Raw genomic sequence first — 25722 nt, 5'->3', positions numbered from 1 at the left:
AACAGATGCCCTGCGGCGCGAATCAGCTCGGGCCGATTCCGTCCCGACCGCGATTGTCTATCACAATGACCAAGTTAGTTTTACAGAAATATTCCACGGAAATGTGGGGGCGGGGGTTCTCGTACAGAAAAAGGGATCTGACGCGGTCGCGCAAAAATCCAAGTGAGGTTTTTGAGGTGGGAGGGCCCTCTGATCTTCTCCGCCGAAGAGCGTGCCGGGTGCATGCGCGCCTGTCGGCCTGCGCTGGCCCACTTTCCCCACCCCACGTGCACATCTCGTCAGAAAGCCCTGTGTGTGTGTGGAAATATGAATTTGTATAAATATAAGGTAACCTTTCTTGGCAATGACTAGTTGTCTTAGCGGAGGCGATACGTAAATAATCGGAGTGTGTGTCCTCCCATATCTATCTCTTTACATAAAATATAAACACAGTATATGAGGGTGCCAGGGTGGCGATGTGTTAACTGCCTCGCCTGGTATACAGGAGGTCGTGTGTTCGATCCCGACCTTGTCACTTGTATATTTGGAGTTTACATGTCTCTCCCCGTGGTCGCATGGATTTTTCTTCAGGCCCTCTGGTTTTTCCCTCCACATTTATAATCTGCTTGCGTTTAGAGTATTTGGCTGGTATAGATTTCCACGTGATAAGTCACTTCCTTGAGCTATCACGTGTGGCCAGGTCACTTCTGAAAAAGAGCTATATAGCTCAGTGGGCCTTACCTGGTAAAATAAAAATCCCGCACCTCCGATTCCGACGGTTGGCTACGTACGGTGTGAAAGAAGTTCGAAATACATACCACTTCATAATAAACGTGGCACATTTTTTACTGTTTGGCCGTGTCGGGTGGCGGAGGGTAACGACACATTTATAAATAACGCGATCTAACCCAAAAACCTTTATTATGAATAATTTTGGTCGCAAAACCCTACGTGTTAAACTGAATACATACCACTGCTGCCAACGTGGTATCGTGATTATTAATTTTGTCTCGGTGGAGTTCACTGTGCAGTGCAGCCTGGGTTTGAGATTCCGCCTCTGCTGCTTCAAACTCGCACACCAGGTTTCCGGTGGGGTAGGGGGGGGGTGTAAGTGGCAGGGAGAGGGAGGAGAAGGGGGGGGGGGTGCCGCCCCCGCCCGGCACAGTTTTTACGAATTCATGCGGCGCACCCCAGCGGTGACCGAGATTGGAATTTAATCGGGCATTAATGATGGCGGTAATTGGATTGATGACATCAGGAAATTTCATTACAAGTGTCTGGAATCTGCATGCAAATTTTCGCCTTAATTTTAATTAATTTAATTTTGTTGGGAGTGATAATTGAATGGCCCACGTCGTTGCCGACCGCTCGGTTGTAAGCGCCTTGCCGTCCGCTGCTGTGTGACCTGGCACAGAGCTCCGAGGAGTCGGACAAAACCTCGCGTGTGTGCGTGTGCGCGACGCCTCTGGGATTGCTACAAGTGTGCAGGCAAAGGTGGTCCCCCCCCCCCCCCCCCCCCCCCCCGTGTAGCACGCCACAAGCTGTTTGGGGGGCGGTGCTGTTAGTCTATGTAGGCCGGCACGGCGGCGCAACGAGGCGACGGTGTTTTCAGCGCCACACTCGGCCTCCTTTGTCTCCCTCGTGGCGATGTTTACACGCTGCGCCATGCACTCATCGCACCAGGTATGCATTTTAAGCCGAGTCAACGTTAGGTGGAAAGCCCAGGGCGGGTTAAGGTATCCTCCACCCATGTTAATGGTGGGCCCGGGAATCTAACTCGGCTGTCAGGAGTTCCTAGGGCAGCGAATTTGGACGGTGACCGATGAAGAGACGCGAGTGTCGGTGAATGTCTTGAGCGGGGGGGTCGAGGTGAGTGAGGACACGTCCCGTGCGAGCCGTAGGACAGGCTGCCCACTAATCTTAAGCGGTTTAACTCCTTCCTCCCCCGGGGGCCGCTCTTGGCGAAATCCGGCGCGGATCGCACGTGCGCCGACGCGCGCCAGCGACGCGTCGAGGAGCTTTGGCCGCCCGCGCACACGGCCGCGTTGGGGACGCCCACCGGCCCCCGGCGCGACCCCGCGGTGACGGTGTCAATAGTTGCCGATCGCGGTCCCGCGCCGTCCCCGGCGCTGGCGCCGTACCGGCGACGCCGACGTTGGTGGCGGCTTGCTCGCACCGGGGGCCAAGCTGTTAACCCCCGGAGGCCCGCTTTGACGCGGCGTGCGTGCGCGCGCGCGCGACTGCTAATTGCTTCCTAATGGCGTCGATGCGTGGGAGCGGGCGGACCTGGCTCATTAGTAGGCCGATCAGGTGCCCGGGCGCCGTTAATTGGCTCTCTGTGGCCCCGGCGCTGTAATCGCCGCGCGGAGGCGACGGCTCCGGGCGGCAGGGGAGCGGTTTGCGGCGCACGAAAGCCAGCGAGAGAGTCGCGGCATTCTCAATCCCGGCACGGGGCGCTCCCCCGTCCTCCGGGGGCGCCGGACCCACCGCGGTCATTCGGCACACTCGAACTCGGCGGAGCGAGGGAGCGTGCGCTGGCGCTCGAGTCGACAGCCCTTTTTGGTGGCGTGGGCGGGGGGTGTGGGTAGTCCGGCTTCGCCCGCCTGTCTGTCATGCTGTTCCGATTGGAGCTCCCCCCCCCCACCTGGTAAATCTGCAACCGGCGCTGCCGAGTTGAGGTGGCTGCGCTTGCGTTGAGAGGAGCCCACTGGAGCTGTGACCACTGCCCGCGTTGTCTGCCCCAGCGGTACGCCTGGGCGACTGGCTTGGAGGGTTCCGGTGTGCAGACGATAGAATTGCTGATCCGCGGCGGTCGTTTGTCTGTACTTCGCCACGCCGCCGATTGTGGGTTTGCGAGGCTGGGGAGCGTAGACATGCAGCACGACAACATTTCTGCACGTCGTGTAGCCACAGCCGGGCAGACCGCAACCACAGGCGTGGCAGGTTGTCCTTGGAAGGGCTGTCCAGGCGCAACCCTGCTTGGCTTGCGTGATGGAGAGGGTTGAGAGTGCTCGTAGCAACCCAGTTGGGGAAGTGAGCGTGCGTCGAGTTGCGTGGGCTGGAGAGAGTCCGCGGTCCGTCGATGATGCTCACCAAAACTACGGGAAGTGGGGTCATTTGGCGTAAAGAAAGTCTGAGCGACTCCATCCAGCCGCTGGGTGCGAGTGAACACGAATCACGGGGTAGAGGAAGCAATCGCAACCGAGGTCCCGTAGCATTAATTCCTCTCCGTGGTGGCGAGCCCCACCCCCCCTCCCGGTCTCCGTGGCTGGGCGAGGATGAGCGAAGCGCGAGTCTTAAGAGGGGCGGTTGTACGGCATCTGTTGCCGATTTAATAACCGGGCGTAATGGTAGCCGGTTGGGCTGTAATGGTACAAACATTAATGTGGATTCTCGCGCAGCTCCCCCGGCATGTTTCTGCCTTTGTACCGCGCGTCGTTTGCCAACCGTCGTTTTCGCTCCACGTGGCCCCCCCCCGCGGCTTCTCAAGCCCGTGGAGCGAAACGTCGGGACATCGCGCCGATAAAACTTGGCTCACGATACAGGCACACAGGTGGCTGCTGTGGACGTTGTTGAGGTCGGTCCAGAAACCGCAAGTGGTTGGGGTCAGAACTCGCTTTCAGGCGTTCATAATGAAGGTTTTTGTTTTGGGTTAGATCGCGTAAATATATATATGCGTCCTTAACCCGCCACCAAAAATCACCTGACGACGCTGGATGTTTAAATCGCCAGCGAAACATCACGGTAATCAAATTGTAAATCTTGTAGTGGGTTTACTCTCCAACACACCGGTGTGCTGAGCTAGTAACTAATTGTCACGTTTTGTTTACGTGACAAACCTTACTAATTGGCTGTGTCGGGTGGTGGCGGGTTTAACGACACATTTGTATTTACGTGATCCAACCCAAAAAAACCTTTATGAATAATTTTTGCCGCGAAAGCTCACGTGTAAAATTGTATGTCTGCATGTTGAACTTCCCTCGCACCGTACGTCGCCGATGAGCGAACCGTTAAACAGCCGGAGCAGCTGCGCTCTGCACAAAACCCGTGCTATTGAGCCGCTCCCTCCAACGAGCTGAACATTCAGAATCAGAATCTGCATTATACTGCAGGAATCCGAAGGTTTCCCCTCTCGTAGCCAAACTCCCACGCCTGACGGTCGCCCCCACTCCGCACCGCTCCGCTGCCACCCCCCCCGACCGCCACCCCTCCCGGCGCTGCCGGTATCGCCCCGCGTGCCGCCGCACCCCAATCGCCACGGTGCCATCGCTATCCCCACCCCCCTCTCGGCGCTGTTGTCCCTTTGCGTCGACCCCCTGTTGTCTACCCGCTTGTTGTCGTCACCTTGCCGACGTCGTCCCTAACATCCGTACCCCACCCCCCGGCGCGTGTGCGTGCGTGCGTGCCAGATGGACGACGAGCCTTTCAACCCCGACTACGTGGAGGTGGACAGGATCCTCGAGGTTTCCCACTGCACCGACAAGGACAGCGGGGAGGTGAGCGCGGAGGATGTGTGGACGCCTGGTGGTGTTGGTGGTGGTGTGGCATGGACACCTGGTGATGGGGTGGGGGGGGACACCTGTTGGTGGGGGTAGAGACACCGGGGGGTGGGGTAGGTGGGGGGGGGGGGTACCTTGTGTGGTAGGAAGACACCGCGTGGGGTAGACGGGACACCAAGTGGTGTGGGCAGACACCTGCTGCTATGGGTTGGTGTGCACACCTGTGTGTGTGTGTGTGTGTCTGTGTGTCTGTTCGCCCACCTCACTTGCACCTTTCCGGTGGAGGTTAATCAGCTGTTTTTAGCGGGTTTCTCCCTCCTTGCACTCAACCACTGGAATCAACTTCCCCTGTACATTGAGCGGGGTCCCCCTTCTTTACCTCCATCCGTTCCTCTCTCAAAACCTCGCCACCTCTTCTCCATCGCCTATTCCCTTCCTGTTCCCTCTCCTCGTCCCTCCGCTCCATCCTGTCCCTCCCCTGTCGCCCTTTTGTGACCCCCACGTGGCCCTCTGTTACGGTCACTCATTCCTCGACGCTTTTACTGCCCCCTGCCATCTAAAACCACTCGGCTATTGTGACAGCTTTTCAACTACGTTAACGAGAGCGCTTTGAGCAGAGGAGCTCTCCATAAACATAAATGAAGATGAGAAAATAAGTTTACAATCGCACTTTCGCATGCGGCGTAGAGGTTGTGACGTGAAGAGTAAGCAGGTCATCTCCAAAACACCAAAGCCGAGCGTCCCGTGCACGTTGTGCCCCGCTGTATGTCCACAACGACTCGCCTGCAACGTCAGGCCTTGACCGAGTCGTCACCTCGTCGGACCTCGGAAGCGCTAAGCAGGCTTTGAGGCTGGCGCGTGCTCGGGGGCGGTGGGAGGGCTTTGCCTGCAAGTGCCCGGGTGTGGTCGGAGTGGGTCACGGGAATTGGTATTGGGAGTACCCGTTCTTATTTTTCATCATTTTGGATGCTCGCAGAAAGGTATCCCATAGATATAACTGCTTTACCCGAGCTGTAAGTGTTCCGATACTTTTATTGCCTTTCTACTGTTCGCCTTTTGGCGTTCTCTGATCTAACACTGGTGAGACTAGGCCATAAAGACGGCTGTTTCTGGTGTAGGCCAATCAGTTACAAAGACAATGCATCATACATTATCAGAACGTGTTTGTTTGCATGTTTTGCCACAAGTATGTGTGGTTTAATGCATGCTTGATTCCTTGCACAAAAGGTTTCTATTTAGTGTTTGAACATCTTAAAACCTTCTGTGTCATTGCCGGAAAGGGTAAAGCACCTATTTTTATACTCCACTCTTTGGTTCTTTCGGTAAAGTCACGTAGTCAGAAATAAAATAAATGACGACGTTTCGTTCGCAACACAAGCGGTCGTTGGCCGCTTGTGTTGCGAACGAAACGTCGTGATTTATTTGATTATATTTTATTTCTAACTACGTGACTTTATCGAAAGAACCAAAGAGTATGGATTCCTGCAGTCACGAAAGCTTGAAACCTATTCTTATGTTTCATCGGAGGGAGGTCGCTCGCTCCTCTGCTACCACATGGCCCGGGAATTGCCCCCCCGCCCCCCACTCCGCAGTCCGTGCTGTTGGCTCCCTGCCGCCGTCCAAGACTCTCATGCTCGCATAGGGGGGGGGCCCATAGACTCGCGTAGAGACCCACCGCCTCTCATGCTCACATCGGGGGGCCCATAGACTCGCGTAGAGACAGATGCCCGACTGTCTTCCCGTCTATCGGAAGAATGCTCCCCACCGATTCTGTGCACCGCGTGGAGGCGCGGTGCCGCTCGACGCCTGTGCGCCGGTCCACGCGTCCTCACCGCGTGCACAGACACGGGTTAAGGACCCTTGCTTTGGGGTTTTTTCGGAGCGCGCTTCGCTGATTAATAAGCCATCTGTCGCCCAAACACACGGTGCTCGCGCACGCGCGGCGCGTACAGGGTTTTTAATCAAGAGCAGGCAGCAGGGGCTCCCGGGGGGGGAGGGGGGTGTAAACAGGGGGGGAGAGGAGGTGGGGGAGGGGAGGGGGGGGTGTCAGCCCAGCGAGAAGTGATGGGAGGGAGGGTGGCTGTGAAGGTTTAAAGGGGGGGGTCACAGTGAGGCAGGGTTTGTTGTGCTGGGTGATAGTGGTCGGTGGTATTAGTAATGGGGAGAGCGGTTGCGTAGTGGTTAGCGCAACTGCGCTACGAACCAAGCGACCCAAGTTAAATTCCCGTTCACAACCAATCACGGTGGTGAATATTCAAACCGGTTTTGGTCCCCCCCTAGGTCGATTCAACCTTTAATCAGTATCTGGCACAGTGTGAAAACATCAGCCACTGGGAAGACAAAGGCGGCCGGGCGTGTTGTTAGTCACCCCCCACCCCCTTGTGTGCCGTGCCGGCCTTCATTGGTGCTCGCTAACAGCACCTGCCCCAAAAGTATCTTCTGGTTATATGGGGAGGATCTTTGTCTGTTGGTGGTAGTGGTTCTGGTGATGATAGTAGTGCCGGTAGTGTGGTGTGGGCAGTTGGAGTGGGGTTGGCGATGGGAGGAAGGGCGATGGTGGTGTGGCAGTAGTGTTGTCAGCAGTCATGGTGCTTTGGCAGTGGGTAGCAGTGACCGTGTTGGCGGCGTTAATGTTAGTGGTGGAGGTGGTGATGGTCCGATGATTGGTGCTGGCCATGCCGGTGGTGCATTGTCGCGGCGGCGGCGGCGGCGGTGGTGGTGGTCAGGTTATCACGGTAGCTGTTCGGTAAACGTGGTAGTGACGGTGGGGTTGGTTAGGTTATCGTGGTGATGGTGGTGGCAGAAGCGTAGGCAGCAAAAAACGTTTTTGAGCGCTCGGCAGCCGCACAAGCAGCGCGCGAGGCTATCGGAGCGCTCACGGTGGTGGTGGTGGTGGTGTTGGTGCGCATGGCGGTTGAGAAACGAATTAATTAACCCGGCGAAGCTGTTCGCTTGCCACGTGCGCGCGTAAATTGTGTTTTGTCATGTGCGCGTGTGAGTGGGACCTACACTGTTATTTATTAAACGTTGTTATTAAAGATTTAAATTAGCCAGCGTTTAGCGGTGTTTTCTCAAACGCAGCGCCGTGTTGTGCCGCTCGGCGTTGCTCCCCGGCGCCGTGGTTTTGGCGCCTTGCGTTCCGGTGCCGTTGTAACTCCCCGCCTCGGAGCACCAATTAAAATTTAAATCTTCTCGGTGGTTCAGTTTTATTTTTTGTAACAATTGTCACGGGGAATCGTTTGACCATACTTCCCCCATGCTGGTCACGCGGGTTCTTGAAAAAATTGCTGCCAGAGAGACAAAGGTGGCTGGGCATGGTGTTTGCCACACACCAACCCCGCCCCCACCACCCCCCCCCCGTGCACTGCGGCGACCTTAATATGTGCTCGCAGACAGAGCTCTCGCCCCAGCAGGCCGATGATTTAAACACGTGGAGACACCGGAGCAGAGTCCGTTACACAACGTGACTACCTCGGGCGATCCTTCCGTGATAAACGACGCATCTCTACTTTGTGTGCACTCTCTTGCCTTTTGAGTTAAATAGTTTAGTGCAGGTGGTCATGCCAATAACATGTGGCAACCCAAGCTTGGGTCAGCCGATGAGGCCTGAGGAGGGCAAAACCAATTTTGAAATTGCCTCCTTAAACTAATGCTGCTGCTGAATGTTGTATGCGTGTATGTACAACTTCTTTCACACTGTACGTAGCTAATCGTGCTAATCGGAGATGCGGGGGAAGGACAACAACACTACACACAAAACATTGGTGTGGAAAGCCAGTTTGGCTGATGATTGAAAAACGTTTATTATATGTAACAGGGCAGAACGGGGTTCTGTTTACATGTGATATTGCCTTGCCCCAAAAGTCTATTCAAGGTTACACGGGGGATTGTTGTGTTTATGCGTGTGTGTGTGTGTGTGCGCCTGCAGCCGGTGACGTACTTCCTGGTGAAGTGGTGTTCCCTGCCGTACGAGGAGAGCACCTGGGAGCTTCGGGAGGACGTCGACGCCACCAAAATCACCGAGTTCGAGCAACTACGCACCTGCAAACTGGACACCACCAGAATGGTATGCTCCAGAGTGGGGGTGGTGTGTGTGTGTGACCACCAGAGTGGTACGGTCCAGAGTGGGTGTGGTTTTTTATGAAACTCCACTAGAGTTGTCCGGTCCGGAGTGACCCTGCAAACTTCCACTCCTGCTGAAACTACACTCCCACCCGACTGGTACCGTGGGCTCGCAGAGTGCCCATGCTTACGTTTTCTTCTTTCGTATGGTGTGGAGTTGATGGGCAGCATTTATCCGTGCGCGTGTTTCTGTGTTCGCGCCAAGGTTGGCGAGTGAGCTTGTGGATGGCTTGAGGAGTTAAAGCGATATTGAGGAGATCTCTGCTGACTACCAGAATGGCATGGCTGCCCCCCCCCCCCGTATTGGCACTACATGCACTGGGCACAGTCGTGGTACAACACTCCGCGTGCCCTCTCTCCGCTCGCTCGGAGAGATGAGAGAGAGAGAGGAGTTCACCTCGAGTTATCACTTTGGGGGGGGGGGTGGGGGCTAGCGGACTGGCCATGTGCGCCAGCCCACGATGGCAGCGCCAACCGGATTGGCGAGCACCCGGTGCCAGCCGTCAAAAGCGGCCCCCGCACGCAGCTGTGACGGCGGTGGAGCTGCCGCGGGCCGCGTGGGAGGCGCGCGAAAGTAACGTCGAGCGCTAATTGACGTCGTCGGGACTCCACGTGCAAAAGGAAGTCTGGCAGACGTGGAAATTGGGGGACCCCCCGTAGGGAGGCGGCGGTGTTGGGGTGAGGATGGTGGTGAGGCTGGTGGTGAGGAGGGGGGAGAGGCGTCGGTGGGGGTGGTGAGTGAGGGCAGTGTTTAATTCTGGTCCGATCCGTGGTCTGTGATTTGGACTACCAAGCACTCACCGATGTTTGTTTTTGCCCACGCCCACACGTGTGTATATGCGTGTGTGTGTATGCGTGTGTGTATATGCGTGTGTGTATATCCGTGTGTGTATATATGCGTGTGTGTATATGCGTGTATGTGTGTGTGTGCGCGCGGTGCATGCGTGCATTTCCATTGCGTCCGTCTGTGCGCACATGCCTTCATTCATTCATCGGCGTGCGTGAGCGTGTGTGCGCACATACATTGTGCGTGCGGTTGTGTGTGCTTGTGTGCACATAAATGCATTTGGGTGTGTATGCGCATGCTTACGAGCATTTGTGCGTGTTTGCACTGGGGAGACAGCTGGGCCGGGCATGCTACTGGCATCATCACCTCGTTTACCGTTCCAACCCTAATAGGTGCTCGCTAACCACATTACCCTCTGTGTAATGAGGCTATATGGGGATCTTTGTTTATTTGTACTTTTGTGTTTGCGTGTGTGCATTATCTGAGCACTTGTATTTGAGAATGTGTGCTTGTGTTATACGTGGGGAGAGGTGGCACAGCGGTTAGCGTGCTGCGCAACTGAACCCAGCGATCCGAGTTCGAATCCCGCTCAAGGCCAACGCCAGTGACGATGATATGAACTGGTCCTGGGCCTCCCCTAGGTCGACTCGGCCTCAAATGAGGACCTGGTGCAGTGTGTAAACATCGCCTGTGGGCAGAAAAATGTGGCCGGGTTTGGTGCTGGCCCCCCCCACCAGTGCCATGCCAGCCTTCATAGGTGCTACTCGCTATAACAGCACTTTCCTCAACAGTCTGAGGCCAAACAGGGGGGGGGGTGGGGGATCTTTGTCTTTGCGATATGTGCCGGGCACGCTTGTATCTACCGGCAGTCCCCGAGATACGCACGTCCCACTTACGCACGAACCGCCATAAGGCGTGATTATTTTTGACCATCCGACTTGCGAACGTTCGGTCGTACTCGCGAACCGACTCGCGGAGCTGTTTTGCTCGGCGGAGCGATCCTCCGCGGGATGTAATGAGTCGCGGCGTCTCCGACAAGCAAGCCATCGCCAGGACTCGAGGCGATAAACGTGACTTTTTTTCATGTTACTTTATTTAACGTTTTTTATTATGCAGTATTTATTAGTGTTACATGCAAATGTACAATATCTCGCCTTATGAGTGTGTCCACGCTTCTCTTTCTTGACAGTTGAGTTTTAATTTATTTTGAAGGACCCTGCGAGGGAAGCTCTTAAGTTCTGGTTTCATCAACAAAAAACACACACTCTGTCTCCGTGGCAGACGTAACGCATCGGGGAAAGACATTTTTTTTAATACAAACTAATACATTTTTAAAAAGGTAAGAAATCGTAGAAATCACAAAACGAACCGTAACGCGTTTTATAACACTTACCCGTAAGTGCAATCAAACATTGAGTTCTGAGAGATTCTAACCGACTTACGATCGGCTCTCAGGAATGTAACCCTGTTGTTCGTAAGTCGAGGACTGCCGGTATACCGCCTGTTGTGAGTGGGTGGGGTGGCGTTCCCACTGCTTGATCCGCTCAGCCCTCAATGCGTTCCCGTGCCCCCCCCCCGCCCACCGCCTTGCAGGACCGGCCGCCGGCCAACGAGTGGGTGAAGTTGGAGCGCTCGCGCGACTACAAGAACGGCAACCAGCTGCGCGAGTACCAGCTGGAGGGCCTCAACTGGCTGCTCTTCAACTGGTACCAAAAGTGAGTGCCCCCCCCCCCACGTCCTCTCTCCTCCCCACGGGATGGCGGGGACGCCACGTGCTGTTACTGCTCGCGCCATTTACACCGTGGGCGCCCGTCTGTCTGTCAGTCTGTTTTTCCGTCATTCTGTCCGTGTGTGTTTTTCCGTTTGTTCGTTTCATCTGTCCGACTAACTGTCTGTCCATCCGTCGGTCCCCCATCTTTGCGTCGGTTTGTCGGTCTGCCTGGCTTAATTTCCATCTGTCCATTTGTCTGTCTGTCCATTTGTCTGTCTGTGTGTCTATACATCGTTTCGTCTGTCTGTCTCTCTCCGTATGTCCGATTTGTCCGTCTATCCGGCCGTCCGTTCATACGTCCCGTGTCCCCCACAGGCAAAACTGCATCCTGGCGGACGAGATGGGGTTGGGAAAGACGATCCAGTCGATCACGTTCCTGCAGGAGATGGTGTACGTGGGCATCCGTCGGCCGTTCCTCATCATCGCGCCGCTTTCCACCATCGCTAACTGGGAGCGGGAGTTCCGCACGTGGACCGACCTGAACGCCATCGTGTACCACGGCAGCCTGGCGAGCCGCCACATCATCCAGCAGTACGAGATGCACCACCGCGACGAGCAGGTGAGTCCCCCACCTTGCTACACAAAACGCGTGACCGGGTATCGCGATCGCAATTCACGGCAGACGGTCACGACGCAACTGGACTTGCGCTAGAGGGAGCTCATTGAGGGTGCGCTTGAGAGCCCAACAACGAGAGCATCTCCCACCGCCTGCTCTTCCGCGCTGGCCAAAATATATTTGGAAGGGGGGGGACGGGCTTTGTACCCACGTGTCACCCAAGATGCGGCGTCGAAAACTCGACAAAAAAGATGGTGTCACGAGGTGGGTTGTGGGTTGGTCAGAGCTCGTGGTGCCGGCAAAGGGTTTATTTAAATCGAGTCAAAATTATTTTGTAGATTCAAATTGATGATCGAGTTCATGATACACGGGATGTCATCGGTTCTCGTGACTCCTTCAGCCGATAGTGGTCACTACATTAGCCACAATGTGTTTAAACAAAATATAACAGAAACTACAGCAATTCGTACACGGAATAGTGACGTGGAATCTCGGGAGTTCATTGAATTACCGGGGTCCGGTTTGGACGAGGGGGGGGGGGAGAGCACCACGGGTGAATCATTCCACCCGGGGATTCATTCCTCACCGATTATACGTCACTGGTAGACTGAACTCTATGTTTGTACGTTGAACTTCTTTTGCACCGTCCGTAGCCAACCGTAACAATCGGAGGTGCTAAAATATCCATACTAACAGCAAGAGGTTTAACACGGATGCTAAATGTTGTGGCTTGGCTCTCCAACACACCGGCGTGCTGTACTAGTGACGAATTGGCACGTTCTGTTTACACGGCAACGTTTACTAGTTGGCCGTGTCGGGTGGTGGCGGGTTTTAACGACACAACATTTATTATATTTACGCGATCCAACACAAAAAACCTCGATTATGAGCGAGAGGTTTTCTGGATGTGGTTGCCGACCCCCGTCGGACCGGGCTTTGCACAAATCGCTGGCGCCTTAACCGGCCCGTGCGTTCCTTGGGCAGGGCCGCGCCATTCCCTGCGCATACAAGTTCGACGCCATCATCACGACCTTCGAGATGATCCTCACCGACTGCCCCGAGCTGCGCGACATCGGCTGGCGCTGCGTCATCATCGACGAGGCGCACCGCCTCAAGAACCGCAACTGCAAGCTCCTCGAGGGGCTCAAGCAGCTCAATCTGGTGGGTGGCCATCCTCCAGGGCCCACCACCACCCCTGTAACCCTCGGGGCCCACCACCACCTCCCCTGTCCCTCCAGGGATCACACCACCCCTGTCCCTCCGAGGCCCTCTCTCCGTCTCACTCGTCGTACCTCTCCGCTATACAACCGATTATGATTTATATTTCCACTGCCGCTGGTGCCGAGACGCGGTGACGCCACGTCCTCGCGTTGTCCTACCCACTGAGGTCTCGCTAGATCAACGCGTCATCCTCCCCATCCTTGGCCCTGCTTGGCCCCGAGCCGGGTTCAGGTGTCTTGTGAGGCCAGCGGGATCGCCATTTGCTTCCGGTTCGGCAAGAGCCGTTTGAAAACCACCCGCCGTGATGGCCCCCGCGCCGGCTCCTCTCTGGGCGCGAGATTTTTCCTTTTCTCACCGAGACATTCCACTCACTCACCGAGACATTCCATGTCCTTCGGGGTCTTTCCGGTTCATCGGTGAACTTTTTGTAGATTCAACACTGACCAAAAGTCGGCACAACACTCTCAGCGTTTTTGGTTGGCGTATCTCGTGTATGTGCTGCGTGTACGTATGTTGAACGCCTTTCGCGCACCGTACGTGGCCGAGCGTGCTAATCGGAAGTACCGGGAAAGTTCTCTGGCGCCTCGTCCTAACGTCCCGGTCAAACCTTCCTTGCGTGCGCACGAAACCAGGAGCACAAGGTGCTGCTGACGGGGACGCCGCTGCAGAACACCGTGGAGGAGCTCTTCAGCCTGCTCAACTTCCTGGAGCCGGCGCGCTTCCCGTCGGAGCCGGCGTTCCTCGAGGAGTACGGCGACCTCAAGACGGAGGAGCAGGCAAGCGCCGTCACCCCCCCCCGCTCAGTAACCGGCGAGTCGTTGGGCACGACCTCCCGACGTTTTGGCTCCACGCGTGTTGGGGGAGCTTCTTTGGATTGTCAGAGACGTTTTGCCACGAACAACACCCCCTCGGCGTGTGAAGCGAAATGTCTCGCACGTCTGAACCAGGCCACTCCGAACTCCTGACCCGAACCAATTCGCCAACAGCTACTCGTACATGTCCTGCCCATTCAACCCTTACCATTAAACCAACTAGTACGAGTGGCTGGTGGGGTGCTGCGGTGGCGAGATGTTAACGCTGCCGCTGGGTATGAAGGAGGTTGTGGGTTCGATCCCGACCCTGACGCCTGCTGCTGTATATTTGGAGTTTCAGGTGTCTCTCTCTCTCTCTCTCCCCGTGGTCACGTGGATTTTTCTCTGGGTTTTCCCCTCCACACGTTTATAGTGTTTGTCTGCTACAAATGTCCACATGATAAACCACTTCGTTGAGCTATAATTTGTGGCCAAGTCGCTTCTGATAAAGGGCTCTAAAGCTGAGTGGGCCTTACCTGGTAAAATAAAAATAAAATCGTTGGTCATGGTTAAGGTCATAGGGGTTTCATCAGAACCAATGGCTGGTCCCACCCTTGATCATAACGTTACCCCTAAACGTAACCTATCAGTCCCTGGTACTCGAGCTCTCCCCTCGCTGAACATAATCCGACCTCGTTTAACCCCACCTCCGACGCTGCTCCCTCCGTGCCCGCTTCTTTGTCACAAAACCGTCCGCGATTCAGTTCCCGTGCCGGCGTCGCCGTCGTTGTGTCGGCGTCACCACGGCGACTCCAACTCTCCTTCCCCCGCCGGGGCGCGTCGCCGAGTTGACGCCGACCCCCCCCCACCCGTGCCCTCCCCTCTCGCCGGCCCCACAGGTGCAGAAGCTGCAGGCCATCCTGAAGCCAATGATGCTGCGGCGTCTCAAGGAGGACGTGGAGAAGAATCTGGCGCCCAAGGAGGAGACGATCGTCGAGGTGGAGCTCACCAACATCCAGAAGAAGTACTACCGCGCCATCCTGGAGCGCAACTTCTCCTTCCTGGCCAAGGGCGCGTCGGGCGGCCAGGCCAACCTGCCCAACCTCATGAACACCATGATGGAGCTGCGCAAGTGCTGCAACCACCCGTACCTCATCAACGGTACGACGCTGGCAGGCTGACGGTCGTCGCACCCAGGGGGGGGATGGGGGGCTGGTGGCGGGCGTCGGACGCTGACGCGGTGTTGACGGTCAGCGGCACGTTAATGCGTGCGTCACAGTCGGGCGATCGGCAAGGCCGCGTGTGGTGGGGTGAAGTGTGGGTACGCCAGAATCTGCGAACACGTCTGGTCAGTGCGGGAAGAGTTGCTAGTTTGCGGTCCTTCCACCTACGTACGGTGCGAAAGAAGTTCAACATGCAGACACATACGAGAGTAGAGCAAATACCCCCTCTAGAGTTTGCTGTTGTGGAGGCCCCTTTTCACCAGCAGTGGCGTGAGCAAGCAGATGCAGGGCTGCACTTTTTGGCTATTATTGCCTGTGGTGGCGACCAGAACCCCTGGTTCCAGCTCACTGCACTGGGATAGAATTTGGAGTAAAGCAGTCAGGGTGGTTGATAAGCCAGCGCTCGCCAATTAACTGAAATCTCTCGCTCACTCGACCGGCAATCAGTCGCCTCCGTATCGCTCTTCTATCGCTACTGACTTGGTAACCGTTGCCGTGACGTTAACTCGTTGCCGACTGTCATCGTCTCATCTGCCACACTGCAGGTCACAGCAACACCCCCACTCGCACCCACTCACTCATTCAACCACTCGCCCACTCATTCACTCGCTCGCTCAACACACTCCCGGACATCGGATTCCTCCTGTACAAATAAATATTCCAATTCTGATATTCTGATTCATTCCCTCGGACTGCTCTCCGCTTGGGAGTATCCCAACGCCCTCACGGTGGTTAACCCTTTGCTCAATTCAAGGAAATCGTTTGCTCTTTATCCATCACGCCTTGAAATTAGGGCTGTTTGTCACCGGCCACTTGGCGTTTCTGGTACCCAGAGGCCTGAGTACGGCAACCGTGATCTTAAATCATAAAAGATACGATCCGCGACCGTGTGGTGTCTCCTCCCCGTTGCAGGTGGTACAGCCTGAATCTGTTCCACCACCTTTCGATCCGTCAGATGTGCGTTAATTGGCTGTCGGGGGTAACGATTGGTGCTGTGTAACGGGTGAATTGGTTAACTCTTTTGCAGCTCGTCTGCCCACTGTGGGTTCTAAACAGAAATAAACATTGGGGGGTTTGTGAGTGTTTTCGGCATCATGGAGAGCGCGGTGGAACTGGTAGCGGAGCAGTCGTCCGCCTACCGCACCGCGCTGCGGTACCAGGTGGCCCAATTCCCGGCCACGGCTGACGTCAGTGGAGAAGGACATCCCAACTGAACAAGCTGACCACCTCCCCCCCCCCCCCCACTTCACCAACCAGCTGATGAAGTATGGTCAAACGGCCACCGTGACTTACACATAACTCTGCGGTGAGGTATTCATCCGGCAGTGAATGTGACAAGGGGCTATAAGCTCATAAATGAATAAATCAGACGTTATAAAAGACGTTTTATTTTACCAGGTAAGGCCCACTGAGCTATATAGCTATTTTTAAGAAGCAACCTGGCCACAAATGGAAGCTCAATAAAGTGGCTTATTATATTCTTAGCTCTTTCGGTAAAGTCACGTTGAAGGGAAACAATAAAATAATAATAAAATATATATAAAACAATAATAAAATTCTCACGACGTTTCGACCATAACACAAACGGTCGTCACACCTGATGACGACCGTTTGTGTTATGGTCGAAACGTCGTGAGAATTTTTTATTGTTTTATATATATTTTATTATTATTTTATTGTTTCCCTTCAACGTGACTTTACCGAAAGAGCTAAGAATATGAATTACTGCAGTCACGAAAGCTTTAAATCAAAATTTAAAGTGGCTTATTGTGTGGACATTTATAGCAGCCAAATTATCGAAATACTCAACACATGTTTCTAAAAGTGGAAGACAAAACCGGAGGACCCCGAGTAAAATCCACACGACGACGGGGAGAACATGCAAACTCTAAATATTCAGCAGCAGGCGTCAGGGTTGGGATCGAATCCACGACCTCCTGTATACCAGGCGAGGTCGTTAACATCTCGCCACGTTGCGATCGCTCACTACTTAGTGGTGTTATGATTTGCCTTTCCCGGCGATTCATTGTCGCGAGTGTTGGCGTCTCTAGTTGCTGCGGGGGTCACCCGAGGACACCTTTCGTACGGCACAGACGAACCAAAAAAAAAACAGATTCCTCGTGCGGCGATTCCGACGCCACGGACCACTCCCTCTCTCTCAGCCACGACTCACCATGACCTTGTGACCCCGTGACCTTGTGACCTTGCACGCAGGTGCGGAGGAGAAGATCCTGGAGGATTTCCGCGAGTCGCACGGGGTGGACGCCATGGACTTCCACCTGCAGGCCATGATCCAGGCGGCCGGCAAGCTGGTGCTGATCGACAAACTCCTGCCCAAACTCAAGGCCGGCGGGCACAAGGTGCTCGTCTTCTCGCAGATGGTGCGCTGCCTCGACATCCTCGAAGACTACCTCATCAATCGCCGGTGAGGCTGCTGGCCCCGCGTGATGGCCCACGCGACGACCCGTCCGCTAGCCCGCCCTGCGGTTAGCACGGTTGGCTATGTTACTTTGCGAAAGAAGTTCAATGTACATCCGTACCCTCTAGCCCGCCCGCTAGCCTAGTCGCCTCCTATCCTGTCCACCAGCCCACTCAACAACATCATCTACAAACCCACCTGCTAAGCCACCCGCTTGCCCACCGACTAGCCCACCGACTCGCCTCGCCGCTAGTCCACCCGATAGCTCGCCCACGAGATCACTCGCCAGCCTACCCGCAAGCCCACCCACTCACGCCTTCCCTGGCGTGAGTGTCCGCGGCACGCTTGTAAGTGTGTTGTTAGCGAGCGCCTGTGAAGGCCGGCACGGGTATGCAAGAGGGGGGGGTGGTGTGAACGACAACAGCTCCAACAGTCTGTAAAGGGTATATACGGCCGATCTTTGTCTTGGTGCTTGTGCACAAAACATCAATGGGAGGAGGGGCGGGGTGGGGGGAAACGTTGCGGCGATCGTCCCACGGCGGTCCGGTCTGCTCAAACTCCAGGCTGGTTCCCTGCAGCGGCCCCTCGAGACGCGGTCGCACCGAGGACGCCGTTTAACACCCACATCCTATTGCCGTGTCGGAGCTGTGCTTGCGTTGGTGCCGACAAGCGCGGCCGCCGCCCAGCGCACCGGCCGCGTCCGTGCCAACGCCGCTCGCCGCCGTGCCAGGTGGCACGCGCCTCTTTTAGCGAGCGCCGGCCAGGCTACCGATTACGCTCAGTTGGAGCGGTAGTTGGCAGGCGTAATGGTGGGAGAGGAGCAAGAGGGGGTCGGGGGGGGGGAGGGGGGTGCGGCTGTGTGCTCGGTGCTTGGACTTTTGTAACCACGTCCGAACACGTGAGCGATGTCTTTCAAACGGTGGTCTCGTTCCGCAAGCAGCTGCTCCGGTCTCGAGGATTTTGGGTAAAGCGGTGGGGAGTGGGTGTGTGGGGTGATGGGGGGGGGGGGGCTGGGTGGGTGGGGGGGGGGATGAGGGGGAGTGGGGGTCTGGGAACCGTGGTGGCAGCAGTGGAGGCGGGTGGCGCGGCGGATTGTGGGCACGCGACGGGCCGGCCGTGATGGCTGCGGGGACATCTGCCGCGGCGCCGCGCCGGTCGCCCCGGCTTGTCCGTCCGTGCGTGCGAGCGTCTGACAGTGCGCGCGTGCGCGTACCCTGGAGGCATCGGGCAGCCACGTGCCGTCACGCCCCCACCACCCACCGCCCGCCCCCGGTAGCCCTCAGGAACCCGCACACCGCTTCCCCCGCCACCCGCACCCCCCCCCTCTTCGCGAGCGACTTTCACTTTCTCGTCGGAACGCGAGAGACGTGATGGTTTTTTAAACCGATCTTGAAAGTTGGCGTCTTCTCCGGCGTCCGGGGCCCTCACCCAGCCAGACCTCTCCTCTCTCTCTCTCTCTCCCTCTCTCTCTCCCGCTCTCTTCTCTCGTCCTCGTCCCCCCCCGCTCGAGTTCACCTCGACGGGCACGGCGCCCCCCGCCCATCTTGGAAGCCGAGATAATTCATCTCTCCCTGCCCCCGGCGCCATCTCTTAGACCGTAAGGGTGATGGAGTGCGGCGGAGGCCGGTGTGGGAAGGAGGTGCGGGGCGGCCGATCGTGGCGGGGGGGGGGGCGGCTGGGGTGGGGGGGGGTCCCGCCTGTCGGGATGGATCGGCCCCCCACGATGCTAAATGGCTTATGCCGGGGTTAGCACCCGCGCACAGACTGAGACAAAGATCCCCGTGTAGCCTGAAACACTGTTGGGGTAAGTGCTGTTAGCGAGCACCTGTGAAGTATCGGCACGGTACACGAGGCGGTGGGTGGCCAGTGCCATGCCCGGCCGTCTTTGTCTCTCCCCAGCGGCGATGTTTAGACACCGCACCAGGTACTCATTTGAGGCCGAGTCGACCTCGCGGAGGTCTAGAAGCAGTTCAGATAATCATCAGTGGTGTTGGCAATGAGTGGGAATCGAACTCGGGTCGCCCTGTTCATCACGCAGTGCGCTAACCGCTTCGCCACAGCTCCCCTACCGCTCCCCTTCACCACTGCCACCGCTCCCACATGCGCACACACACACACAGACTCGCACAGACTCGCACATAGGCACACGTCCCACCTTCAATCCCTGCCAAATTGGCAGCAAGCCAAGGCAGCTTGGCCATCTGCTGCGCTCGCCCGCACGCACACTCGTACACACACACTGATGCTCTTATACTCTTATACCCTTATACCCTCAGCGCTACTCCCCTCCCCCACTCCATTTTCTCCCTCTCCCCTGTCCACACCGTGCTCCTCGTGCAAGGCAATTGGCTATGAGCACTGAATGCACGTGACGGCTCATTCAGAAGCAGAGGGAGTGGAGCGAGAGGAGGGATTCAAAGGGTAGAGCGGGGCAGGCCGATGTGTAGAGTAGGGTCTCACCACCGCCCCTACCACCCGCCCCTCTTCCACCTCCCTCCCTTCCTCTCCCCGAGTCTCAGAGGACCCTGATGTGCTTTGCTTATCTCCTGTTCCGATTTTGATCCTTTATGATCGGGGTCACCGTTATACCTGCCAACGCCGCAACCGCCCATCTCCCCCACCCCCCTGCCCTAGCACACCCCTCCCTCCCCCTCTCCAACCCCGACTGTGCCCACTGCCAACACTGATGACCTCCTCCGTCCCTCTCTCCCGCCCCGGCCTCCCTGGGAGGAGAGGAAGGAGGAGCGGTGTGCGATGAGGGATGAGAGCGAGCGGAGAGGTGGGACCGCTGCCGCCACCGTGATTAATGGCTCCTCTTGTCCGTCCGGCTGCGTCGTGGCACCGTCCGTGACCTGGAAACTGAGCGGGGTCAACCGGGCCTGGCGCGGTGCATAGTACAGTGCGGCGCGTACAGTGTGCTCGGGGTCACGAGTTGGGGTCGCGAGAGGCGACCGCGACGGGCAGCTGCACGCACGCACGCGCACACATGCTCGCGCAGTACACACGCGCAGTACACACGCGCGCACACAAACGCACGTGCACGCACACACGAACACGCACACACGTGCACGCTCGCACACACACACTCACACACTCGCACACGCACACTCACACATGCGCTCAGCGGTCCGAAACTGAAAATTGGAAAATTGCCAAGGGGGGAAGACGCACACGCGCTATTACGCCACGTCTATTTTTAGCCTCAGGTGGGCACTAACATTTGCGTGCGTGTGGCGTGTGTCACGACAGCATCGCGGAATCCCACTCCAAACAAAGCTGTCATTACTTGACCATGATCAATCCACTGCTGGATGAAGGCCCCTCTCCCCAAGGCGTCGCCATCTTTCACCGTCTCGATCCATCCGGCACCTGAGAACGAGGCGATTTTATCGCTCCGTCTCCGTGAAAGACGTTCTCCTTGGCACGTTCCCTCTTGCTGCCACTCCGACCGCCCCATATAGATGGAATGATTACAGTGGAGTTGTGACGGCGATTCATGATGATTCATTCTTTAATCTGAAATGCACCGGTCAGATGGTGATAACGTTTGGATTGAGGCTCGTTCCCCATCCACCTGACACATTCTGACACGCGGGGGGGTGGGGCAGCCAGAGGCTCTAGGGGCGCCACGGTGGCAAGATGTTAACTACCTCGCCTGGTATGCAGGAGGTCGTGGGTTCGATCCTGACTCTGACTCCTGTATATTTGGAGTTTGCGTGTCTCTCCCCGTGGTGGTAGCGTAGATTTTTTGCCCTGCGGTTTTTCCCTCCACATTTAGAATCAACATGACGCGTTGAGACTATTTGGACTGCTATAGCAATCCACACGACAAGCCGCCACTTCGTTGGGCTATTATTTGTGATAGCCAAGTCGCTTCTGAAAAAGGCCTACATAGCTCAATGGGGCCTTACCTGGTGAAATAAAAAAATAGTTTAGTTTTAATTTCTCCCTGTACCAGTCCTGCCCTACTTAACCCTTACCGTCCCCTACTCATGCCCTTCTCAGACTTGCCTTGCCATTCCCTGTCCTGCCCCGACCGTACCCACCCCCTGCCTTGCCCAGCTCAGCCTTGCCCCCACCTGCTTGTGTGACTACCCCCTATGTCTTAGCTCAATCCTCACCACACCCCCCCCTCCTCTTCCTGCTCCCCGTGTCCTCTCCACCGCCGCCGCCGCTGCGTGGGCGAGGAGGTCGATTCCCCAGCGCTGACCGCTCCCCCCCCCCCCCACCACCCTGGCTGAGTCCATGTCGGTGGCGCGACAGTGCCCTATGTCCCAGTCATCAGAGCTCGCCGGGGATCCGGTGAAATCGGCAGCTGCCTCGGTGGCAGCAGCGCCAGTGGTGGTGATGCTGCATCTTGATCTAACGGAAGGAGCGGTGGGGGGGGGCCTTGACAGCATCTGAGAGCTTTGCAGGGGGGGGGGGGGTAGGGGGTTGAGCGGTCGATGCAGCCGAGATGCGGAGCAGCGTAAAGTGCGGTTTGTATTCTTGTGCTTGCTCTCCCACGCCACTGCTGGTGCAAGGAGGCCTCCGCTGGAGGTAGCTGCAGAGAGCCCCTCTGGAGGAAATCTTGGAGGGATCATGGCCGAGTTCCCCCCCAACCAGGAGTTACCCCCCCCCCCCCCCCACCGCTCTCCCGCTGGGCCACGTGGCCCGCTTACGTTTCAGCCGCCGTCGCGCGACCGTAACAAGGAGGAGCCCGTCGCGAGGGACCCCCCCCCCCCCCCCCCCCATGGGTCCCACGTAACAAGGAGGGCAGGCCGGCGACGGGCGCGTACAACAAATACATCATCTTAATTAAAGTTCGCGCGCGAGCTCGACGGGCCCACGTGCTATACCTGGATGGGGGGAGAAGCGGACGCGGAAAAATCCAATTAGGGCGGCGCGTCTACGCACGCGGTCGTCGCTCTTACTTCCCTCCCCCCCCCCCCGCCGAAGCCACCACGGATTTAACGACGCCGCTTTAGATGTTTACGGTGTTTTTTTTTTACCCTTGGCCGCGCGCTCGCCTATCACTGGGAGTCGAGATGCAACGGCGCGTCGATGGCCTGGGCGTGCGGAGCGGGTGACCCCTGGGGGGGGGGGGGGGGGGGGGGTCAGGCGCTCCTAAACGGGCGCTCGTTAGCCCGCCTGCTGTAAACCACGGCGGCCGCACGCCTTGCTCGTTCTAATTGCGCGCGGCGACGGCACTCTCTCGCCGCGATAAACCTCGAACTAACACGGACTCGAGCGCGGTCGCACGGGGAAGGGGCGGGGGGGGGGGTGGCGAGGATTTGATTCGTTGTCCAGATTATTAACGCGAGCGAATCGTGTTGTCGTTCCAATTAGCACAGCTGGGCTACGTACGGTGCAAAAGAAGTTCAACGTACATACGTGTAATGTATTACAACGAGTGAGAAGCGCGCGCAGCCATTTGTCAATACCCTGCTGGGTGAACGGCTTCTCATGTCGGGAGTTGTTTGAGATTGACCGTACTTCACCACGCTGGTCAGTGCGGGTTGGTGACGTTTGACGTTGGGGGAGGGGGGATGGGAGGGTGTGCAGCGGCAATTACAGAACTGGATAAATCCCCCGCCACAGTTGTAGCTGGGAATCATAAAATATTCAATAATTGCGTGACCTGTATAATGGCTGCCCCTCCGAGCTGAAGGGGTCGGTGTGGGGTGATTTTTTCCCAGAGGTCACTCGTGCTTTGCCTTGACCCCCACGGGTGTGCTACACCAAGGGTAAGGCTCAATGAGTTCTACAGCTCTTTGTCAGAAGCACCCTGGCTATCACAAATGATAGCTCAACGAAGTGGCTTATCACGTGGACATTTATAGCGACCAAATACACACTTGCGGCCGTCTCTGGAGCCGGAGATGGATCCTGAGAACGGATTTTTCACCGCTTCCTCCTCGCCCACTCCGATGTTTGTCCTCGCGGGAGTTGACGACCACGCTCCTGTGACCTTGCTGCTGCTGCTGCGGCAGGCGGTCGAGTCGTGAGCGTTGGACGTTGGACTCTGCCGCGCGTGGCGGTGGCGCCCCCTGCGGCCCACAGGCGCAACGCACGCTTCACCCGGCACCGCACCGTGTCTCCCATCGCGTCTCCCCCCCCCCCCCCCCCCGTGTCTCCCATCGCGTCTCCCCCCCCCCCGTGTCTCCCATCGCGTCTCCCCCCCCCCGTGTCTCCCATCGCGCCCCGCGTCTCATCCCGCGTCTCCCCCCCCCCGCGTCTCCCCCCCTGCGTCTCCCCCCCCGCGTCTCCCCCCGCGTCTCCCCCCCCGCGTCTCCCCCCGCGTCTCCCCCCGCGTCTCCCCCCCCGCGTCTCCCCCCCCGCGTCTCCCCCCTCGCGTCTCCCCCCGCGTCTCCGCCCCCGCGTCTCGTCCCGCGTCTCCCCCCCCGCGTCCCGCGTCTCCCCCCGCGTCCCGCCCCCGCGTCTCGTCCCGCGTCTCCCCCCCCGCGTCCCGCGTCTCCCCCCGCGTCCCGCCCCCGCGTCTCGTCCCGCGTCCCGCGTCTCGTCCTGCGTCTCGTCCCGCGTCTCCCCCCCGCGTCTCCCCTGCAGCAGCAGCAGCGGTGCAATTACAAGTCGATCTCGAGAACATCTAAGGCAGAAGACAACAGCGGACAAAGGAAGGGGCGAGAACAGAGATGAGGGAGTGACGGGCAGTGGGAACACACCCGGCGTAAGATGACCGAGTCTTGTGACAGGGACACCAGGAGGTGGGGGGAGGGGAGGTAGAGTTTGGTGGTGGGGGGGGGGTGGCAGCCGATGGCGCCGAGAAAGCGTTTGACGCGCCCCACCCTCCGTCGTGACCGACGGACGCGACGGCGACTGAGCGCGCGTCCCCAACGGCCCGCAGGTACCCGTACGAGCGGATCGACGGGCGCGTGCGCGGGAACCTGCGGCAGGCGGCCATCGACCGCTTCTGCAAGCCGGACTCGGACCGCTTCGTCTTCCTGCTGTGCACGCGCGCCGGCGGGCTCGGCATCAACCTCACGGCCGCCGACACCTGCATCATCTTCGACTCGGACTGGAACCCGCAGAACGACCTGCAGGTCAGAGGATGGTGCGCACGCGGGCTCCTAGCGTTGCAAGGGACGAAGACGAGGATCCTCCTCCCCACCTAGCCTCTGAAGCCTTTTCCCTTCCGAGACGTCTGCAAGTTGCGGGGTGGCGGGTGTCCGGTTCACCGGCTGAACGTGCGCAAACTATTTGCCGTTCATTTTATTTGGAGAGCCGTTGTTTTTAAAGGCACGACCGCATTCTACGGTATGGCTGGTGTCGAACTGCCACGCTCCCTCCCACATGGCCTTGTGGGACCTCAGTACATCTTCCAATCTGAAGCCGTACCAATAAATGTATTTTAGTTTTTAGTCCAATTCCATTCCTATGATGTACACGTACGTCATAGGAAAGGGTTCATAGGTTGTTGGGGCAAGTGCTGTTAGCGAGCACCTACGAAGGCCGGCACGGCACACGAGGGGGTGGGTGGGCCAGCACCACGCCCAGCAATGGTGATGTTTATACAGTGTACTCGTTTGAGGCTGAGTCGACCTAGTCTTGCACACACACACACACACGTACCCCCGAGGGATGCCTTTTAGGTTATGTTTTTACGCCGGATTTTTTTTTCCAATTTGAGTTTGTATTTTCATATTTAAATGTATCACTTCTCTGTTCACGCAATTTTATCGATGTAATTAAATTTACATTTCTCACATGTAGTTCCATCTTGAATTATAATTATCTGTGACGTCCGTTTAGTCAAAACGATGTCATGAGGTGACTCACGTCATCGGATCCTCTGGATTGTTCTATCTCGGTCGGATAATTCCGAGTTTCTCGGATTCGGCAACCTATTCATTACAATTCCTTTACTTTCCCAGCCGTTCCGTAGAGTCCTCTCAGTTTGATTCGCGATTTTGACGACGGTGATACCACGAGCCTCTGTTTTTCCGCCATCTTCCACTCCTCCCATCTCCCATCACCCCCCACCCAACCCAGGCCCAGGCGCGGTGCCACCGCATCGGGCAGAGCAAGGCAGTGAAGGTTTACCGGCTCATCACTCGCAACTCGTACGAGCGCGAGATGTTCGACAAGGCGAGCCTCAAGCTGGGCCTCGACAAGGCCGTGCTGCAGTCCATGAGCGGTCGGGAGAACGCCACCAACGGGGTGAGACGGCGGAGAAACTGGCACAGAAGAATGAGCGGGGGGCGGGCGGGCGGGCAAATCCGGGCGGCAAGTAATTGAGCCCGGCGATTGAACGGGGAGACGCGACGCGTGTGGCGTCTCTGCAAAGCCTCGTCACCGCCGGTTAAGCGACCCTCACGGTTGCGCGCGTGTCCCTCTCGTTCTCTTCGTCTGTACCT

The 25722-nt window shown here is 57.2% G+C and overlaps 1 protein-coding gene across 3 annotated transcripts in view; it reads left to right on the top strand.

The window, feature by feature from the left end:
- The window catches only part of LOC116954071 (chromodomain-helicase-DNA-binding protein 7-like), a 107450-nt gene that overhangs the window by 52884 nt on the left and 28844 nt on the right, over window positions 1–25722 (top strand). For all 3 annotated transcript variants that reach the window (XM_076052165.1, XM_076052164.1, XM_076052166.1), the window contains 10 exons: window positions 4389–4475; window positions 8407–8544; window positions 10981–11102; window positions 11474–11717; window positions 12699–12875; window positions 13568–13711; window positions 14626–14887; window positions 17164–17374; window positions 24213–24408; window positions 25358–25525. In XM_076052165.1, coding sequence (XP_075908280.1) covers window positions 4389–4475; window positions 8407–8544; window positions 10981–11102; window positions 11474–11717; window positions 12699–12875; window positions 13568–13711; window positions 14626–14887; window positions 17164–17374; window positions 24213–24408; window positions 25358–25525 — 1749 coding nt within the window. The remainder of the gene's footprint in view (window positions 1–4388; window positions 4476–8406; window positions 8545–10980; window positions 11103–11473; window positions 11718–12698; window positions 12876–13567; window positions 13712–14625; window positions 14888–17163; window positions 17375–24212; window positions 24409–25357; window positions 25526–25722) is intronic.

The sequence above is a fragment of the Petromyzon marinus genome, chromosome 54, assembly GCF_048934315.1.
Source record: "Petromyzon marinus isolate PM22_M1 ecotype Great Lakes invasive population chromosome 54, UKy_Petmar_22M1.pri1.0, whole genome shotgun sequence".
Classification (NCBI taxonomy): domain Eukaryota; kingdom Metazoa; phylum Chordata; class Hyperoartia; order Petromyzontiformes; family Petromyzontidae; genus Petromyzon; species Petromyzon marinus.
Note: the sequence above shows the minus strand (reverse complement) of the source record. Positions and strands in the feature narration are given on the sequence as shown.